The 18,028-nt window shown below is 36.7% G+C and overlaps 1 protein-coding gene across 1 annotated transcript in view; it reads left to right on the forward strand.

Annotated features, from left to right (window-relative positions):
* SEC63 (SEC63 homolog, protein translocation regulator) overlaps positions 1-18,028 on the forward strand; it is a 58,125-nt gene that overhangs the window by 13,334 nt on the left and 26,763 nt on the right. Inside the window, exons 2-8 of the mRNA XM_083856287.1 lie at positions 3,623-3,722; positions 4,522-4,636; positions 8,240-8,352; positions 10,642-10,703; positions 13,974-14,032; positions 14,833-14,883; positions 17,365-17,473. Coding sequence (XP_083712413.1) covers positions 3,623-3,722; positions 4,522-4,636; positions 8,240-8,352; positions 10,642-10,703; positions 13,974-14,032; positions 14,833-14,883; positions 17,365-17,473 — 609 coding nt within the window. The remainder of the gene's footprint in view (positions 1-3,622; positions 3,723-4,521; positions 4,637-8,239; positions 8,353-10,641; positions 10,704-13,973; positions 14,033-14,832; positions 14,884-17,364; positions 17,474-18,028) is intronic.

Raw genomic sequence — 18,028 nt, forward strand, 5'->3', positions numbered from 1 at the left:
CTTTCTTAGTGTGGTATTTTGCCAGTGGCTTTCTGCCTGAACTGAGAGTTATGCTGTCTGTATTGCTCCTTCTTTTTCCCAAGTAGGTGCCTGTATTTGAATTCCACAAATTAACATGTGTTAATGATGACATATGACAGAAGAAGTGCCTCAGGATAGCTCCAAATAATTTGAGTAGTCTGGACTTCAACTTCAGTTTGGGTAGGATTTGATTCTTTCTTTATGTTCTGAACAGATAACCATAAACAATCATTCATCTTTTTAGTGCCCTGTTTCCTTTTGGGATTGTTAGTCAAATGAGACCATTGCTATCCGAAGATCAAGAAAAGATTAATGAGATGCTTTTACTTTGATATTGTTTGATCAACTGTAATTAAATTTGATCCAGAGTTGTTCAGATGTGTGTGTAAAAAATGCAGTGGCTACTTAGCATTGTGCCTTAACTTGGTGCTTGGCTGAAGAGGTCTCCTTGTACAACATAACAGTTCCAGGACTCCACTTGCCGAGTATTCAAAGGGCTTCGTTTTTGCTCGTACTGCTTGGCTCAGGTTGATTTTTTTTTTCTTTTGATGCTGTTGTTTAGACTGGTCACAAAACGTGTCTTCTGCAGCTGTTACTGGAAAGCTGTTCCAAAACCTCAATTCAGTGATTATTGTAAACTACATTTAGTGCTCAGTTTTTATTTTACTTTCTGCCAGCCCTTCAGTTTATCTTGCTCAACTGTGTTTTGTTTCTCCAAGGTGCCTTCCTCTAAGGCACTTTTGGAAGTTTTTTGGCATAGTGAAGTAGATGGTACTGGCAGTTCTTGGAGGTAGGATGCAGAGCAGGGAAAAAAGAGGGTCATCTGGTCCTTGGAGGGCTGGACAAGTTGGCAGGTTTGGGAAGTGGGGCATTGTGGCATAGGTCTTTGAAGTCAAGGCACAGCAGGTTGTGTGGCTTGGTAAAACATCAAAATCCCAGCAGAAACACTTAAGAGGTTCAAGTGCCCGTCTGGATCCATGTGGTTGAACTGATGAATGGTTGATTTCATCTTGCTTCAGCACCAAACAACTGATTTATTGGCAGTATTTGAAATAAGTGATTTAGGCTTAAGCACGTGTGTGCTCTTTGGGTCTTCTGATGCCTGTTTTATTCAAGTATAATCAGTTACTTTTTCATAAAAGGAACACAGTATGGTTCATAGTTGTCCAGTGACTATTTAAAACGAACAGAAGACTTTCTTCCCTGTTTCTGTTGCAAAGCTTTTTTGTCCTCATGACTTCATTGTCAGTGTAGTCTTTAATGGCATCAAGTTTGGTTGGGTTGTTTTGGGTTTTTTTTGAAATGCCAATTCTTTGTTTAGTTCTGTCTTTTTAGTTTTGCTTTATGTTTGTAGTTTAATTTTAAGTAACAATTAGCTTCTGATTGCGATGAATCCAGTTTTGAACCAAGAGACAACTCCTACAATTCTCTTAAAATAAAAAAAGCCAAGACAAAATGCCAAATTAATTTACATTCTACTGGTAGGGAGTGAGTGTTGCATTTTCAATGTTTTCATTGTCTGCTGAATTTTTCCTTTACAGTGCTTTCTAGAGCCTTACATAAGTAAAACTAAGTGGGGGATTGCTTAACCAAGTTTTAGTCATATTCTTTTTTTGTTTAGAAAGTTTTGTACTTTAGGTATGTGAATAATCTTTGCAGATCAGGAGAGCTGTAAAATACTTGTGTTGTTTGTCTGTTGCACAAAACAGTGAGAGAAGTTCGGAAGCTTATTTTGAAGGATGGGAAGAGTTCAGTGAGATGCAGGGGATTGAATTATCCTTGATTATCTTTCTCTGTCTTTGGGGGTGATGGAACTACTAATATAATCTTCACAGGAATTGCATCAAACTGTTTAATGTCATGTCAAGTTTGGGGGAAGCTATGCTCTGTATAATTAGGTAGTTCAGAATAAGCTGATAACACTTTTTTCTGCTTCCAGTACCTTTTCTGTACAAGCTTTTAATAGTTGTCTGCTTTACTAGTTCATGGGTCGCCACATGTCATCTGTGTTCCCACTCCTTTTCTGCCAAATCAGCCAGAGTTTGAAATTCCATCCAGTGCTCACATCTAATCTGCCTTAAATCTGAACTCCTGGTTGGTGTGGAGCACAATGGTCGTGTTTCTCCGGTCTCAGAGTTTGGTAATTCTACATGTTTCATCTGAATTGTGTGCTTGCTTAGAAATTCGAGTAGATCAGCACCATATCCCACCTTCCAACACCTTCAGAATAACTAAATAGAGGTTGTCACTGTCTTCCACTATTACCTTTTAGAAATCAGCCAGATAAAAATGTCTTCATGTATCATAACTGCTGTTTTAATTAAGATGAGGTCAACACCAGGCTGGATGGGGCTCTGAGCAGCCTGGTCTAGTGGTTGGCATCCTTGTCCATAGTTGGGGGGTTGGAACTAGATGATATTGAAGGTCTCTTCCAACCCAAACCATCCTGTGATTCCATGAGGGCATCACCTGGTCAAAAGTGCTAAATTGAGATTTAAGACTTAGTTGGATGTGACTGACATGTGTGTTGGATCAAAGTTGTTAATGTAATTCCTGTATTTATGTAATTCATGATTATCTTTTCAAAATTTTGTTCACCAGCAATGTCTAAGTGTATTGACACAGAATGAATTTTCTTTTGTTTTGATTCTTTTTCCTTTAGTCTGAAAAGCGCTGAGTGATCTTACTCTTTTTCAAGTTAGGTAATTACAGTGACATCCTAACTTCAGAAGTGTTACAGGTCATACTGCGTAGGTTATGGATAGACAAGTTACTTAAACAGGAGTTTAATTATAGCGGATAAATTCAGTACATGGAGAAATTCTGTACAAGTTATTTGCTTTTCAGTGTACTTTTCATAATAGAAAAGAATTCCTTAGCCTTGACCAAGTCCTGATTAGCTCTGCTATACAATTAAAACTCTCTTGACTTCCATGAGTTTCCATGCCTCATCATGGTGAGTTTGACAGTATAAGTGCAATTTCCTTCCAGCCCCATCAAGGGAGTGAAAACTCCCTTGCTGAAGGTGTGTATTACTGAGCTGCATGGTTTACAAGTGACTGTTATCCCAGTCTTCCTTCCTTTTACCCTAAAGCAGAAAAACCTAAATGAAGGCAGCTTATAAACGCAGATGTCACAAGGCGGAGGAAAATGCATGATATTTTGAATTGAGGAAGGAGCTGTTGCTCCTGGTGTACTCTTTATTTGTATACAAACACCAGTTTGCCTGTGGGTTGCATTCTGTTTGTTAGTTTGTTTTTCCTGCATGTGATAGCAGACATAGTGAAATGGGAAACTTTTGGAGTTGAGTGGCAGAAGCAAAGTTTACAGGTGCGTGTTAGGCAAAGGCTGGGTTCATATGTGATGGTTACTCTGTGACATATAGAAAATAGAATGGATTCATTTTAGGTAGAAAGAGTAATCTGACCAACTTCTTATGTTTATGCACGACAAGCGTCACTTAAATGGATTAAAAGCATTCTTTCCTCTGGTCATGCTGGACCTTAGTTCTGCTAACCTTGTACTGCCTGCTTGGGATGAGCTGAGCATGTTGGTCTGTGTTTTGTCTGCTTGGTTAATCATACTCTCTCTATTTTTATAGAACAAATTCGATTAAAGAATATAAGGAACGTGTATGGAAGGTGTTTGTGGTACCGCTTGCGACTGCTAAAGCCACAGCAGAACATAATTCCTACGGTGAAGTACGTACGTTTCATTGGCATGACTTCCTATTAAAGCAATTTGTACTTTAAAACAAAAAAAAAGTAAATTGTTTTGTAGTCAAAGCAGGAATTAGTTACTTTTGTGTCACTAAAGAGATATTTGCAATCTGCTAAATTTGAATAATTAATAGGTAATCATTATTGTCTGGTAAGGCTTGAAATCAAGATGCATGCTGTTTGTCCTGTATGAAATATCTGAGAAGTGAGACCAGTGAGCCTCAGCTGTAGAAAAAGTAAACAATGTACTTATTTGTTCAAAAAGTAATTCTCTCTCACTGAAATTAGTAGTGCAAGTGCAATCTTTTGATTTCAATATTTAATATGTAAACATATATACTCAAATATAAAAGAATAACTTTGTATGTTTGAAGGTGAAAGCTTTATATCCATCAGTTCCTTGTTACTCCCACCGTCAAAATGTTTTGCTGTCTGTTATGCACCTGTGTCAGCTTTTTGTGTTTTGGGTTTTTTTTCTTTTTAACACATTCTCTAGGATCTAGTTAAAAACGTCCTTTAAAAATAGGAAATAATAATGTATACCTGCTGAGGACAGACAGTTTAAGAATGGAAAGAGACTTTGTGGTAGAGGATTGTCCTTGTTAAGAACTAGGAGAAAAAATGGCATTCTTCTGAAAATTGAATTACTGATACCCGGTGTAGTGTTTCTTGCTTTAATACTGTTTCTTGAAGAATGATAATAAGATGGCTTCTGAGGTTATTAGAATGGTGCTAGAGGAAGTGGATTTGTGTATTTAAAAAATTCTTTTCTTACAAACAGGAAAATAGTCCTCCTTGCTGGCTGGGCATTATTTTTGTTCCTTGCATACAAGGTTTCCAAAACAGACAGAGAGTATCAAGAATACAACCCTTATGAAGTGCTACATTTGGATCCTGTAAGTAATATCATCTTTTACTAGTCTGTAGTACTGTAACTGTTTATTCTGTGTGTAGTTATCTAATCTTAGACTTGTTTTTTCAAACAAAGTAAGTTTAGTGAATCTATCTAGTGTTTTTGGGGTTTTTTGGCATGCGAAAATAGCTGCTGCTGCGTGTTATAAAGTCAGTTGTTATTTGTTTTTTGCCTATATCTGTACCAATTTATAACTTTTGTATCTAGCTCCTTCAAAATTCTAGTAATGTAGTTAGATGGGCTTTTAAAAATTGTATTCTGATGTTGTTTTCCTCTCTCTGTACAGGAAAACAAACAAACAAAAAATCTGCTTTGCATGCCCTGTGTAAATCTTCTCTATAGGCACTTTTAGGGATGGTGAAGAAACTATATAAACAAGAATGTGAATTAATTTGATTTATAGTTTTTGTACAGACCAATATTTGTAAATGAAAGGTTTCATGGAAGGGTGTTGGTGATGCACATTTTGACATAGTGCAGGCTAGCTTGAATCTTGGTTGTATCTGTGAATGCTGACAACAAATTCTGAACAGTAGGTTTATTAAGCTGGGATTAAAAAAAAGACATAGTGCTTGTCTAGAAAATAGATGCAGTGCTTTGTTTATACTGAAGAACTGATTCTAAGTGGATGCGAAAAATTACATATCCTAAGGACAGGCTTTCTGAACTTCTTTTAAACTCAACTCTTAATCTTAACCACAATACCTCAAGCAGATTCTCTTAGGTTAATTATTTCCTGATCCAAGGCTCCTCTTCTGAATAACAGTAGAGTCATCTTTCCAGTTTTGGAGTCTGAGGTATGTTTCACTCTCAAGTCTAAAGGATCCAGCTCAGCACCAGAACATGAATGAGCTTTGAATGTACCTGTTTTGATTAAACATGATGTACATTGTTAGTGTGAGAGAGCTTAGTATGTATGTGAACATTAGCAAATACATCTCTTGCCTTTAAATGATGTTGACTTGTCAGCAGAGAAAAGCAACACCTTGTGCTGCTTTTGTAAAGGCATTTATAGCAGGAGTAGTCTGTAGCCTGTTTCTAACTAGACAGGTAGAACACCAGCCTGTCATGTCTAGAGCCAAATTACTACAATTCAGCCCCTGCTCAGCTCCTCCGTTACTCGCTCATTGCTGACTTGAGTTCTCTCACTGATGCACAGGGAAGAGCAATACAAGTTTTTACTGTTGAATGGTATCTGTTGGACCCATGCAATTTCAATGTTCATACAACTGGGGTAACTTTGATTAAACAAATCAGACTAGGGATTAGGTCATCAGAGTATTTTCCTTTGTTATCTTTGGGAAATTTCTACAAGTAACAACCCAGAGGGGAAAGAAAGGAATGCATGTAGTGAGCTATAGCTTTGTTTATTGATGAAAACTTGCGCACATGCTCAAGACACGTGCAACTTACCCAGGCAAAGAAACCAATTCTGGAATGCATCAGGAACTGAGGGTTGGAGCATGTTGTCATAAGGACAAGCTGAATGAAAGCCAGAGAAGGGGGATGAAAAGATGGTTTTGAAGCTAGATAGTTCAAGTAGGGATCAAGATAAGAGTTCAAAATCTGAGTGTGTTTCTTGCTGTCAGGCAATTTCTCTTAAATCTCTTGAAAGACTTTCAGTTCGGACTATGTAAAAAATGAACAGATTTCTTCTGTTACCGTTCAAGTGGAACTTCGAGAGTTATAGGCTGTCCTGGTGATGAAGCTATACAGATGCCCAAGTGTAGTTAGATAATGGAATTGTTATTGTTGTTAAAAAAGAACTCCAAACACCAGCAAGTCCCCAGCAAAAAATTAAAATGGTTGCAGATGCAAGCACTTGAAAGTTTTAATGCACAGTAATTCACTTCTTCTTTGCATTCACACTCTAGTCAAGATTTTTCTTTTATTATATGGTAGCATATCAGTTTATAACAAGAGGCTTTTTTTCTCCAGAGAAGAACCGCAGCACCAATGAAGTCCAGATAATGTACTTACCAGATTTTATATGTAATATCAGCACCGTGTTTTCAACATAGACTAGCCCTTTTTGAAGCACATCAATTGACTTCACTAACACATAAGATGCTCAGATATTAATGATTTATTTAATAAGTATCTGTACTGCAGTTTTAGAGATGGGATCCGAGGTATAAAGATGAATCTCAAAAGTGATTATATGCAGGCATGCTCTGTGTTCCAAGCAGACTGACATCAGCTGTCCAAGGCTACTAAGCATTTCTGTAAGTGATGCTTAACCTCTGTAGCCTAGCTTTGGGAAATGAGGAGTAAGCAATGTAAATGGAATGGAAATGGAAAACTTGTCAACTTGTCAGGGGTTGTGTGCACCCTCTGTGTCAGAGAAAAAATCAGTTTTGTTTTTTTACAGGCAGCATTCATGTGAGCCATGAAAACACATCTCTACTCAAACAGCTTGGAATTTTTTTTTCTTCCTTTGTTCTTTTTCCCCTGCTTTCTAGCTTCTGCTCCCTATCTGGCATTTGTCATCTAGTCTTGAAACACCTGCTTTTAGTTGAAGTCTAATTTATGATGGAGTAAATTCATCCTGTGCATTAAATGAGGCAGGCATGCTGTTGAAAAATAGTGTTGGGATATGGCAGACTGTGTAAAGTGAGATAAAGTAACAGCAAGTGAAGCCTCAGGGTAGTTTAATTTCTGTTTTAGATTTATTGAAACAGTACTATCATCTGTAAATAAATTCTTGTGTGTTTATTGTGGAGTTAAGGTCAGCATGCTAGGCTTCTCTGGCACAAAATATTGAAAAGTCTTGCGGTAATTGTGCAAAACTTAGCAGATAACATATAGAAAAACCTTTAGCTGAACTTACTATAAAGTTTTGTTTATAGTATAAAACTATTTGCTTATAGTTTGGTTTTCTTGAGTAGTGTACATTACAGTCCAAGCTGGAAGTTAATGCACAGGGGATTGTGTTGGTGTCATTTAACAATATGGTGGTGTAGAATAAAAATCAATCTTTCTCAATTATAGGTAATGTATTCCCTTTGTTCAAGAAGTTTGAAATAATTTATGGGTAGGATGATTCTAGTCAAAGGCATTTTAAAGTGGCATGGAAATCTCCTGTTCCTGGTGACTGACAGATTTATTTCTGCATACAAACTGCAAGTGGACCATCATACTTGATCTATGAACTGTGCTTAAATAGAGGAATATTGCAAGTGAGAATTCCTTGTATTCATGAATATGTTTAAGATTCGCCAAATCTTAAACACATTCATAATAAGGATAAGAATATCTTTCAGATAAATAATCCTTCCTCTTTTTTTGTTCCTATGGATAGATAAGCAGAATAATACAGAAAAACCCAGTATTCCGTCATCTGAGTGTCTTTTAGTTAGACTGTGACTTCTGTCTTCATTTAAAAACATAGTAATTGTAAGAATGTTATCAGAAAAATAATAATAATGTTTTCATTAAATATATATATAGTTTCATGATCCTATGTTAGAATATAATTCTTCAGTGAATGGTTCGAAAAATACTACGCAATGTGTATTAGGATTATATGTAAGAATGAATTTTATTTGAGGTGTTTATTAATAAATGCAAACCTTTCCTTTTGAAGGGAGCAAGTATATCGGAAATAAAGAAGCAGTATCGTGCACTATCCCTAAAATACCATCCAGATAAAGGAGGAGATGAAGTTATGTTCATGAGGATTGCTAAGGCCTATGCAGCGTAAGTTTCTTTTATGAAAAAAAGGGAATCACAATATTATGGCATCAACAGCCTTTACAGTAAGAACAAAGATGGCCTAAGCAGGCAGGAAAAAGTGTGTTCCGATATGTAACAAAAAGCAAAATATGTCTTCCTGCAGTATGTATTTGCTTTGTAGGAGTTAGGAAGGATAATTTGTTTTGCACTTGTCAGAATACAGTAAGATATTTGTTCTTTGTGTTAACTTTCATGTCAGCTAGGTAAAGTGTTTCCAGTATAACACATATTAAATCTTAAAGATGAGAAAGAACAAAATGCATGTTGTGGTTTTTAATCAACTGATCCTGTTACAACAGTTTTGAAGTGATGCTTAGAAAATATATATACTGTTCATCTCACTTGGTGGTAAAGCCAAAGAGCAAAAGATAGTACTTTAACTGTCCATCCAATGAAGAGGATGTTTCATTCTGGATCTGGCTGTTTTCTCTCAGCTTGCCCCTATCCCTTTCCAGTTATGCTTGCCATGCAGTCCAGATTTTTTTACTTGGTGACTGTTTGATAATATCTGTGTAGTTCTTAAAAGCTGAGTCCTTGAATCTGCTTTTCCTCTAGAGTATTTTTCAGTCTTATCTCTTAGAGCATTTTTATTCTTTTTAGTATCTGAGTGATGCCTAATATGAGAATTTTGTATAAAGGAAATCAAAATATAGGAATTTCAATACACAGTTCAATCAAAATACCAGGGGGATTCCCGTTACTGGTGTCTCTAATACACTCACTGTCACAATGCTGGTGGGAGGGCATGTGTAGCTTGAAGCCAGCTGGAGCCCGTTGTTCTCTACAGAATTCTAGTTGTCTGGTTTTTAATACTCTGATGGACTGAGCCAGGTATTTACTACCCCCACACTGGTGTCTCAAACTTGAGACATTCATACATTTTTGATGTACTTGAAGAGAAATGTTTATACCACCAGTTGATCCCCTCAGCTCTTGATAGGTTTTTTAATGTAAAATAAAGGCCACCTTCTTGTCCTCTTTGTGCTGAGGAGGAGTCAGCTTCTTTGCAGCAGCTGTGCTGAGTCACTGTGGTCACACAGAGCTTCACAACATGTTCCTCTTGCCCATCACCTCTGAGACTTCTTCAGTTATTGGGGTTTATTGAGTCAGTCACATCATCAGAGAACCTAGGAAGTTGGTGATCTCTGGCTTGAAGTCACTTGTGTGTGTGGTTAACCTTACTGATGGAGAGCCCTGTTTGGGATGAGGTGGGAAGGAGAACCAACATCATGCTCAAATACTTGTTGCTTAAACACATCTGTATCTCTTTGAAAATACCTTCAGTTGGAAATTCTGGTATGCCTTTTTGAACTCCTGAAACACATAAATTATTTGCTTTGCAAGCCAGTACTCAAGCACTTGGTGCTACGGTTTGATACTTCAAACCCTAGTGAATGGGCTGTGGCAGGGGTACGTTGTGAGATAAATGATGGTGAAGTTCCTTAGCCATGCTGTCTTGAAAGAATATAAGAGCTGCCCATTTGGTGAGTCTGCTTGTCAACAAATGGGAGACTTAGAAATGATCAGGAGAGGCCTGGCTTCTTCACTGCGTTTCTTATGTGAGACAAAATCTTTCATACAGTGAAAGCCAGGTATTCTGTTTTCTAAAGCAGTAGTCTTCCTTCTAGTAACAGGAACTCTGTCAAGGTGGCATACAATTGCCAAAAAACTGTCATCACTGAACAGGCACAGAAACTGTAAGATTTAGGAGGTAGTGTCTTATTTAATGAGAGAGTATTACATTAGGAAACTTGGGAGTTCCAGGATAAAAACCCAACCACAACCAAACACAGGCAGTCAAAGGCTAAAGGTCTAGAATAAGATAAATGACCATATGGACTACTTCTGATCAATCAACTCATCTTCCATATTTACTTTCCTTCCAAAAAAGACATAAATTAAAACCTCAGTCTTTCAAAATTTACTATGCTGTAACCCGGCATCAAAAAATATTGTGTGCTGTTGGGTATGCAGTCACCGTCATGAAAGGGAGATGTGATTGTGCCATCTCCTGCAAGTGCATCTTCTGTGTCTGATTTCCTGTCAGAGTCCTTAAAGAATTTGCTTGTGTATCAAGGAGGAGTACAGCAGTATTGTTTCCTATTAGATTTCATACAAAAAAATACCAGAATCTGTTTAGCTTTTCAAACCACCGCTAAAGGATAGTGTGACTGCCACATTTTAAAGTTTCTGTTTGTTAATGCTTTAGAGAAACATCTTCTGTATTAACTTAATATCTCTTCTTGTAACTAGCTTAACTGATGAAGAGTCACGAAAAAACTGGGAAGAATTTGGTAATCCAGATGGACCACAAGGTAACAATTATGAATGACCGAAGTCCTGTAATCGCTGTACCTTGAGATGTGTAATATCTGATCAGTCAAGAAGCACTTAGAGCTTTATATAATAACTTTCTCCTGTGATTAAAGCAACACATCTGACCACTTCTTTGCTTGTGAAACTGGCTCTGGGGGTGGTGGCAGGGAAAGGCAAGAAAGAGTTTCCTTTACACTTCTCAAATTTTTTATTATGGTAAAAAGAGAAGAATTTTTTTAATTAGTCAGCTTCAGTAAGTATCTAGGGAGACTTGCCAATATTAATGGAGGTATAAGCAAAAAATAGAAACCTATCGATTTTAAACATTTCTTGGTATTTATGATCAAATACTAGAGGTGTACACTGAAAAATTAATAACTACCCATAGTACAATAAAGACACTTTGAAAGGATATACATGGGGATATTGTTTCTGGGCAGGAAGCTACATGAAAATAATCCTGGTGACGGTGTGTCAAAGTTTTACAGCAGGTGATCCAAACTAAATGAATTTAAGGCTGAAAGTTAATTTTTTCCCTATTTGCAGTTATGCAAATTGCTTATAAAACATATTTGTGATTCTTTAAGTGGCCTACTAAGGAAAAGTATTGCATTTTTCTGGCTGATACTCATTACAGACTAAATGAAAACCTGCCATTTGTTAAGGCAAGTTATGCAACATATCTGTGTGGAATCAGTTACAGCCAGCTTGGAAATAATAAAATGGAATTTGTATCTTAATTTTGAGGTTACAGGATGAGGGTGCTCTGTTGTCTGTACTGTAAATTCTTCTTCTGAATTATGTCCACCCAACATAGGACATTAATTTTTAAAGTTAAAAAAACCAACCCCAGCCCTTGAACTGGTGTTTCAAAGAAATAAAAAAATCTTCCCTCTCCTTTCAAAAAAACAGCTCTGCCAACTATATCACAGTCTGAAAAAGGCATTTCTAATGGACTAGGAAGGTGGATTAGCTTATTTAATCACTGTGTTTTATAGCATAACAGATTTCTATCAGCTCCTAACTTCTAATGCTTCCTTTGCTTGGCAAGTAAGAGGTTTCTATCCCTTTTGCTACAAAATACAGATAAAATCTTTCTTCAGAAATGCTGTCACAATATCAGCAAAATGGTACCGTAAATTTTGATAGCTTTTCTAGGATCTTTCTGGATGCTAAATTGTTTTTCACATCCATATACTACTCACTTAGTGTTGACAAGACAGGATTTGAAGTTAGGCAGTTGTGTCAGTGTCCTCGAATGGACCTGAAGCTGTGAGTTCAAAAGACAACTCAGCCAAAACTTGAGAAGGCATGAAGATCCTTGGCTGGCTTAGTGATTGTATTCACAAACCTAAGAGACTTTGGATCCCCAGAGGGCAAACTGAAATGATTTTTTGGCAGGCTGGCAGTTCATACTGTGAGTGTTAAGCCTCCTGCTCTTCTGAAAACTGTACTTCAGACTCCAGTGGAATCAGAATTCTCTGGTTTATTTCTAGACCTCTCATTATTGTTTGAGACATCTGAAGGGTGGGAGAAGTCCCTGAAATTTTATGTCTCTCTCCTCTATTCTCTAACCTTGTTCCACGTTAAAGTGTGAGGGGCTTTCTAATTTAGTGAAATTAGTCTTTATTTATACATCTGTAGTGTAAAAACATGTACCCAAGCTATCTACTCTAGTCTAGTGGTTCTGTACAGACAAAGGATGGATACAGCCCCTCATAGAGGTATTTTCTGGGCTGAGATGAAGCACATCTGGGGTTAGACATGCCCAATCAAGTTCACTGTGGTACATCCCACCTCAGCATGGAGGAACAGGGAGCAGCATTCCTCTTTATCCAGTGTGAGGCCAGAGGCAGGCAAACAAGGGATTTTTGTATTTGCATGACTTGCTGCTTTACTAAAAGTAAATGCAAAATTAAAGAGTGTTTACAAGCAGGTGATGGGGATCTGAAGAGTATAAAGGTAGTCTACTAAAATGCCTTATGATTAAGGCCTATTTCCTCTTGGTGTTTGCTGATGCTTCAGCTCAGTGGGCATGAGTGGGGGCAAGGAGACTCTCAGACCAGAAGAGAAAGAGTTTTGTACTGAATTACTTCTGTTCCTGGAACAATTTGAGGTTACAATCCTAAAGGTCAAAAATATTGTAATAAACTGAAATTTATTCCATCAGTAAAAGATATTTTTAGTAGATTCTTCTAAAAATCCATAATTATTAACAGATTAGAGTCTGGGGATCTTCCTTCTCCAGAGCAAGGCATTTCCTGTAACTTAATGTGGTAAATTCACTGGATGTCATCTAGTTGAACTCCTAAGTCTGAGATGTGGTCAGGCTTGTCAGATGTTTGGAGATTCAAGGAATAGTAATTTTCTACTTAGAGAAGTCACATTAGGCTTGTGCATACCATCTGGTTATCTGAATTGATGGCTGTCACAGTCTGTTGGAGATGGCATCACAGTAGTGCCTGACTGCATAGGGATCCTAGCCCATCCTTTTTCAAGGCATTGCTCCTCATGGATAACTGCTAGTACTAAGTAAAGCATGTCATTTTACTTTGAAGCAGGTCCTAGAAATATATAGTTTTTCTTTCTTTTCTTCCCCCCGTTGGTTTCATAGAACTCTTAGTATTGGGATAGATAGTGTTTGCAAAATTTAATTTATTACCACCTGTGTCTGAAGAGCTATTTTATGCTGCTCTCTATTCAGATCTGTATGCTGGAGATGTTAGAGAATCATGTCTTCTATTTTCTGTAGCCTAACTTCTTTTGAATTGGAAAGTGTTCTTCTTTCTTACCAATCACACAGAAATTTGAACTGACAGAGGGTTTTGTGTTTACAGATTAGATTGTTTCCTTAAAGGCACAAACCAGTAGAACTTCCCATAGAAGTAATTTGCTCAGACCATTTTCTTGCAGTTCATTTGCTTACTTAACTATATGCATTTAAACTGCTGAAAACTCTGCAATGCAAAACTCATAAATCTTTCAATCTGTGGAATTTATTTATATATATAAAAGTCTTGCCTATGTATTTCACTATGTTAAGCTAAAATATTTGGTATTTGAGGTGTTGGATTTAAGTCCTGTTATTGTATGCTTGGCGTATTTCTAATTTGTTGCTTGATTTTGCTATATTTGTTAAAATTTTCCCTATTGAAGTAATAAACACAAACAGGTTTTTTGTGGGTCGGTGGTTTGGTTTCTCCATTGGACATAATGTGACTTTGAAAACGTTTCTCGATATAATGAATTTCTTCTCTTTCATCCTACAGCTACAAGCTTCGGTATAGCTTTGCCAGCTTGGATTGTGGATCAGAAAAATTCAATTTTGGTGAGTCAGCTTGCTTAGCTCAATATTTTAAGGTGATCTTTCAAGTGTTTTTGCAAAAAAGAGTATTTGCTTAATACTGCACATTTTTAGTCAAAACACATTAATACCTTGGTCCAAGTGTACATCTTTGAAGCCAGTTTCAGGAGTTGTAAGTGTTAGAGTAGTTTAAGTCTAACTCTTGAGAGTAAAGTATGAATATGTTTGTATGGATCTCATTCCACTGGCAGTGAGGTTCTACTGTGGTCACCCCTGCTACAAAGAGTGTGTTCGCTCTTGCAAGGAAACCCTAACCCTAACCACATGTGTGCTGGGTTTCTCTAGTTCCATTTGGTTTGCTAGTGATGCTCTAATCATACAGTTTCTAAATGTTCTTCCTGTTGTATTTGATGCTGCAAGGCATTATTCTTAGCCACTTGATTTCTTTCAATCATCTGTCCACTACATCACAGTTTAGCTGCCAACTTTTTAATTATTAAAGAAATTGACCTGTGTCAGTGTGTAAATCATTTTAATTATTAAAGAAACTGACCTGTGTTAGTGTGTAAATCATTTAAACTGATTCATATGTGAATCACACTAAATAATAAATAAACTGACACTCCTTATTGAAGTGATAGCTAGTTATATTACTGCTAAGTTTCTCTTCAGAAATAATGACAGCTATTATGCAATAAGCTTGTGATAATTTTTAGTAAGCTTGTGGTAGTACTACTTGACTGTGTTTTAGCATAAAGCTTAAACAAGAGCGGTATTAAATAGCCACAGTATCTAATACAGTGTGTTTTGTATTTTTTCTGTAGGTGTTGTTTGTGTATGGATTAGCATTTATGGTTATTCTTCCAGTTGTTGTGGTAAGTAGTATCTGATATTCTACTCTCTGTAACCAAGTTGTGAACAAAGCTGTCTTAGACATAAAGTTCTCATTCTTGCCTTTCACCAAGTGAGCTGATTTTAAAGGTGTGGGTTTTTTTACTGTGAAAAAAGTGTAGCTGCTGTAGAGTTTCCAGAAAAATGCAGTGCCATGATAGAGAGGGGACTCCAGGGAAAATACTGGATATCACAGGAATTATTAAGCTATGTAATTTGTCTTGTAGCTTCTTTCTCAAGAAAATTAATGATGTGATGAGCTCAAGAGGGTATTCAGTGGTGTTATAGTAAAGACTGAGATATCTCTAGCTGGTGGTGCTAGAATGATTACTGCAGGCAGAGCAGGTGGTTGATTTGGTTTTTCCTGGCTGCCTTTGTTTTCATAACTTGAATTTTTATTGATCTTCTGTACACCATGAGATGTCTGCCCTTGACATTGCTTTGTGTGAGGAATCAATTGGTAGGTGAGTGTTGTTTCAGGGCTTGGGTTTGGCCTGCAGTATTGCTTTTGAACAGTGTCCTTTGCCCAGTGATTGTGCATTTGGGGTGCATGAAACAAGACTCAGAAAACTGACACTGAAAACCCCTCATGTTCTTGAGAAGAAGGTTTTCATTTGAAAAAGTGTCCTGAGGTCTTGGCAGCTGCTTGCATCAGTGTGTGCAGAAACTCAGAGAGACATTATCCCTTCCCTTTGAGTCTTTCTGTGTAACTAAAAATTTAGTTTAGAAGATTAAATGTGCTGACTTCCACAAATGGTTAAATGTCTAAAATCCAGGATACAAAATTTTTTCATGCCTTTCCTTTTAGGATTCAGTTGATGCTTTTTTGTACACACATACTTTTAGTGATTTACACCAGGTTTATCATAGTTCATATGAAAGGAAAACAACTTTGCTGTTGGTACAAAGGAATGTTCTTCTGAGCACAGAAAAAATGTTCTGCCTCTTCTTTTCCCATACCAGATGTAGACTTGTATGTTCAGACTTGTCACTGTAAATTTCTTTTATAAGCCAGTGAAGAGGAATAGTCATTTTTATGAAGCAAGTTATTTTATCATTTTGTTTTAAAGTAGGTATACAAGATAATTCATGCCTTTAATGTTTCTGTTTCTCTTTCATGAATCAATAAAGAAGGGCAAACTTAACTGCAGTGTAGTCATCCTATGTTTGATAGGCATCTGAAATAAAGTAAGGCTACTTCCACCCTTTGAATCCAGATTAATGAAAAAGGACAGTACTGATAAGTAGTTCTTTCCAGACTTCCACTGACCTAAATAATGTCCTGTACATGAGGCAAGAGACAGGAGCTGTATCTGCAGAAGCAGTTAGGGCAGCCTTTTTCATGTAAATTTTGACTGGCTTTTTACATTTTTCTTCCAATACCTGTACTCATACAAATATTTGATAACTATGGGATTATAATTAATTTTTTATGCAGAAAAACATTGTAGAAAGTTGTGTACTATTTTGTGTTAGCAGTCATCTATTCATGGAGGAATCAAACCTAATTTATTAAAAAATTTGTTAGAGCCAGACCTTGAGTATTTCCCAAATAAGTAAGTACATTGCCGAATTCTTTCCATAGTGGAGGAATTCATTATTATTAAACTAATAGTAGTAAGCATCACTTACTACTTTACTGCTTGTTGCTCTTCACTGATAGTAAATTTCACAGTAGATTGAGGAGTACCTTTGATATGTTTTCTTATGTTAAATGAGCTTTGCTTACAGGGAGGAGTTTAATGAACAGATTGCAGTTTATAACCCAGCACACCATTTTTCTGAAAATATATTTGAGAGCACAACCACTGTAGAGTGAGTTCTGTAATCTGAGTCACTGGTGTAATGCTAATTAGGCAATTGTCAGTGTTGCTCTTCTTCTGTCAACCTGAAGGTGCATGGCTTAATTTGGAAAATTTACAGTGAGCGCCCCATGCCACCTCCAGATTTCCCTTCTGAAAAGCATTTTGTAGTCAGTTGACTTCAATCACAGTTCTGCAAACTTTCTCATATGAGAGAAATCTCTTTCTTCTTGGTTTGGTCTTGGCCTGCCTAAACTGGATTTGAATGCTGAATTGCACTGTAAGGAGTTACCACATCATATATAAAAAATGGTAAATTGAGTGAATTTGCTGTTTAGTGGATTTATTAAAACAACACCAGAAATAAACCAAGCAGTGTATATGTATGCAGATATATGTGCTAGGGAAGATTTCTCTGGGCTAAAGATCATTTAAAAATGTTTAGCATTAGATTCTCTCAGATGAATTTATCAGTGTGCTTTTAAAGTTTGTGTCAGCAAATATATTTTGTTTCTCTCTCCTTTCTGAAATTCAGTTCATGTCACCATAGATAATATCAGTTGGGCTGAGTTACCTGCTTGTTGATAGACATGAGGTCATGCAGTATGGCTGTTTTGATGCTTCCTTTAGCTGACATCAGTCTGTTCTTGTTGAATATTTCAGGGTTCTTGGTGGTACCGATCAATACGATACAGTGGAGATCAGATTCTCATTCGGACAACTCAAATATATACATATTTTGTCTATAAAACCCGGAACATGGACATGAAACGTAAGTAAAAGGCATCTTCAACTGTAGATGTGTTCATCAGGAAGTGTCAGTCTGCTGACATTAAAATACTTCTGTTTTGTAAGCCTTAATTAGGTTAAAGCAATGCTTCTGGTTCCTTTAGAGTGTTTTTAAAACTTAATTCGATTGCAGGCAAAGAATACTCTGTAAGAAGGCTTATATGTTTGGGAGAGGGAATTGTATAGATCTATATTTATGTCTATCTATACATAAAAAAGCAGAAAAAGGAGTATTGTATGTTGGGAAAAGAATGCTGATCTCCCTGTAGCCCTCAGTTGCCAGCAGGAGCCAACCTCTCTCTGTGTGTTTTCTTCTGTTGGTGTCAAAAAACAGACTGGATTTTTTTTTAGGGGCTTCATAAAATTTTTATACACCTAAAGAATGAAATAGCGTTTCTTGTTTTTGGATGTTAGAATAGAGAGCTAAATTTCTGTTAAAATATTTTGCTATCAATTCTGTGTTATTTTGTTACTTGTTTGTAGCTTTCAATATATTTATATATACTTTTCTTGTCTACTCCCTGATTTTAAAGGAATA

The sequence above is a fragment of the Zosterops lateralis genome, assembly GCF_965231275.1.
Source record: "Zosterops lateralis genome assembly, chromosome: 3".
Lineage (NCBI taxonomy): Eukaryota > Metazoa > Chordata > Aves > Passeriformes > Zosteropidae > Zosterops > Zosterops lateralis.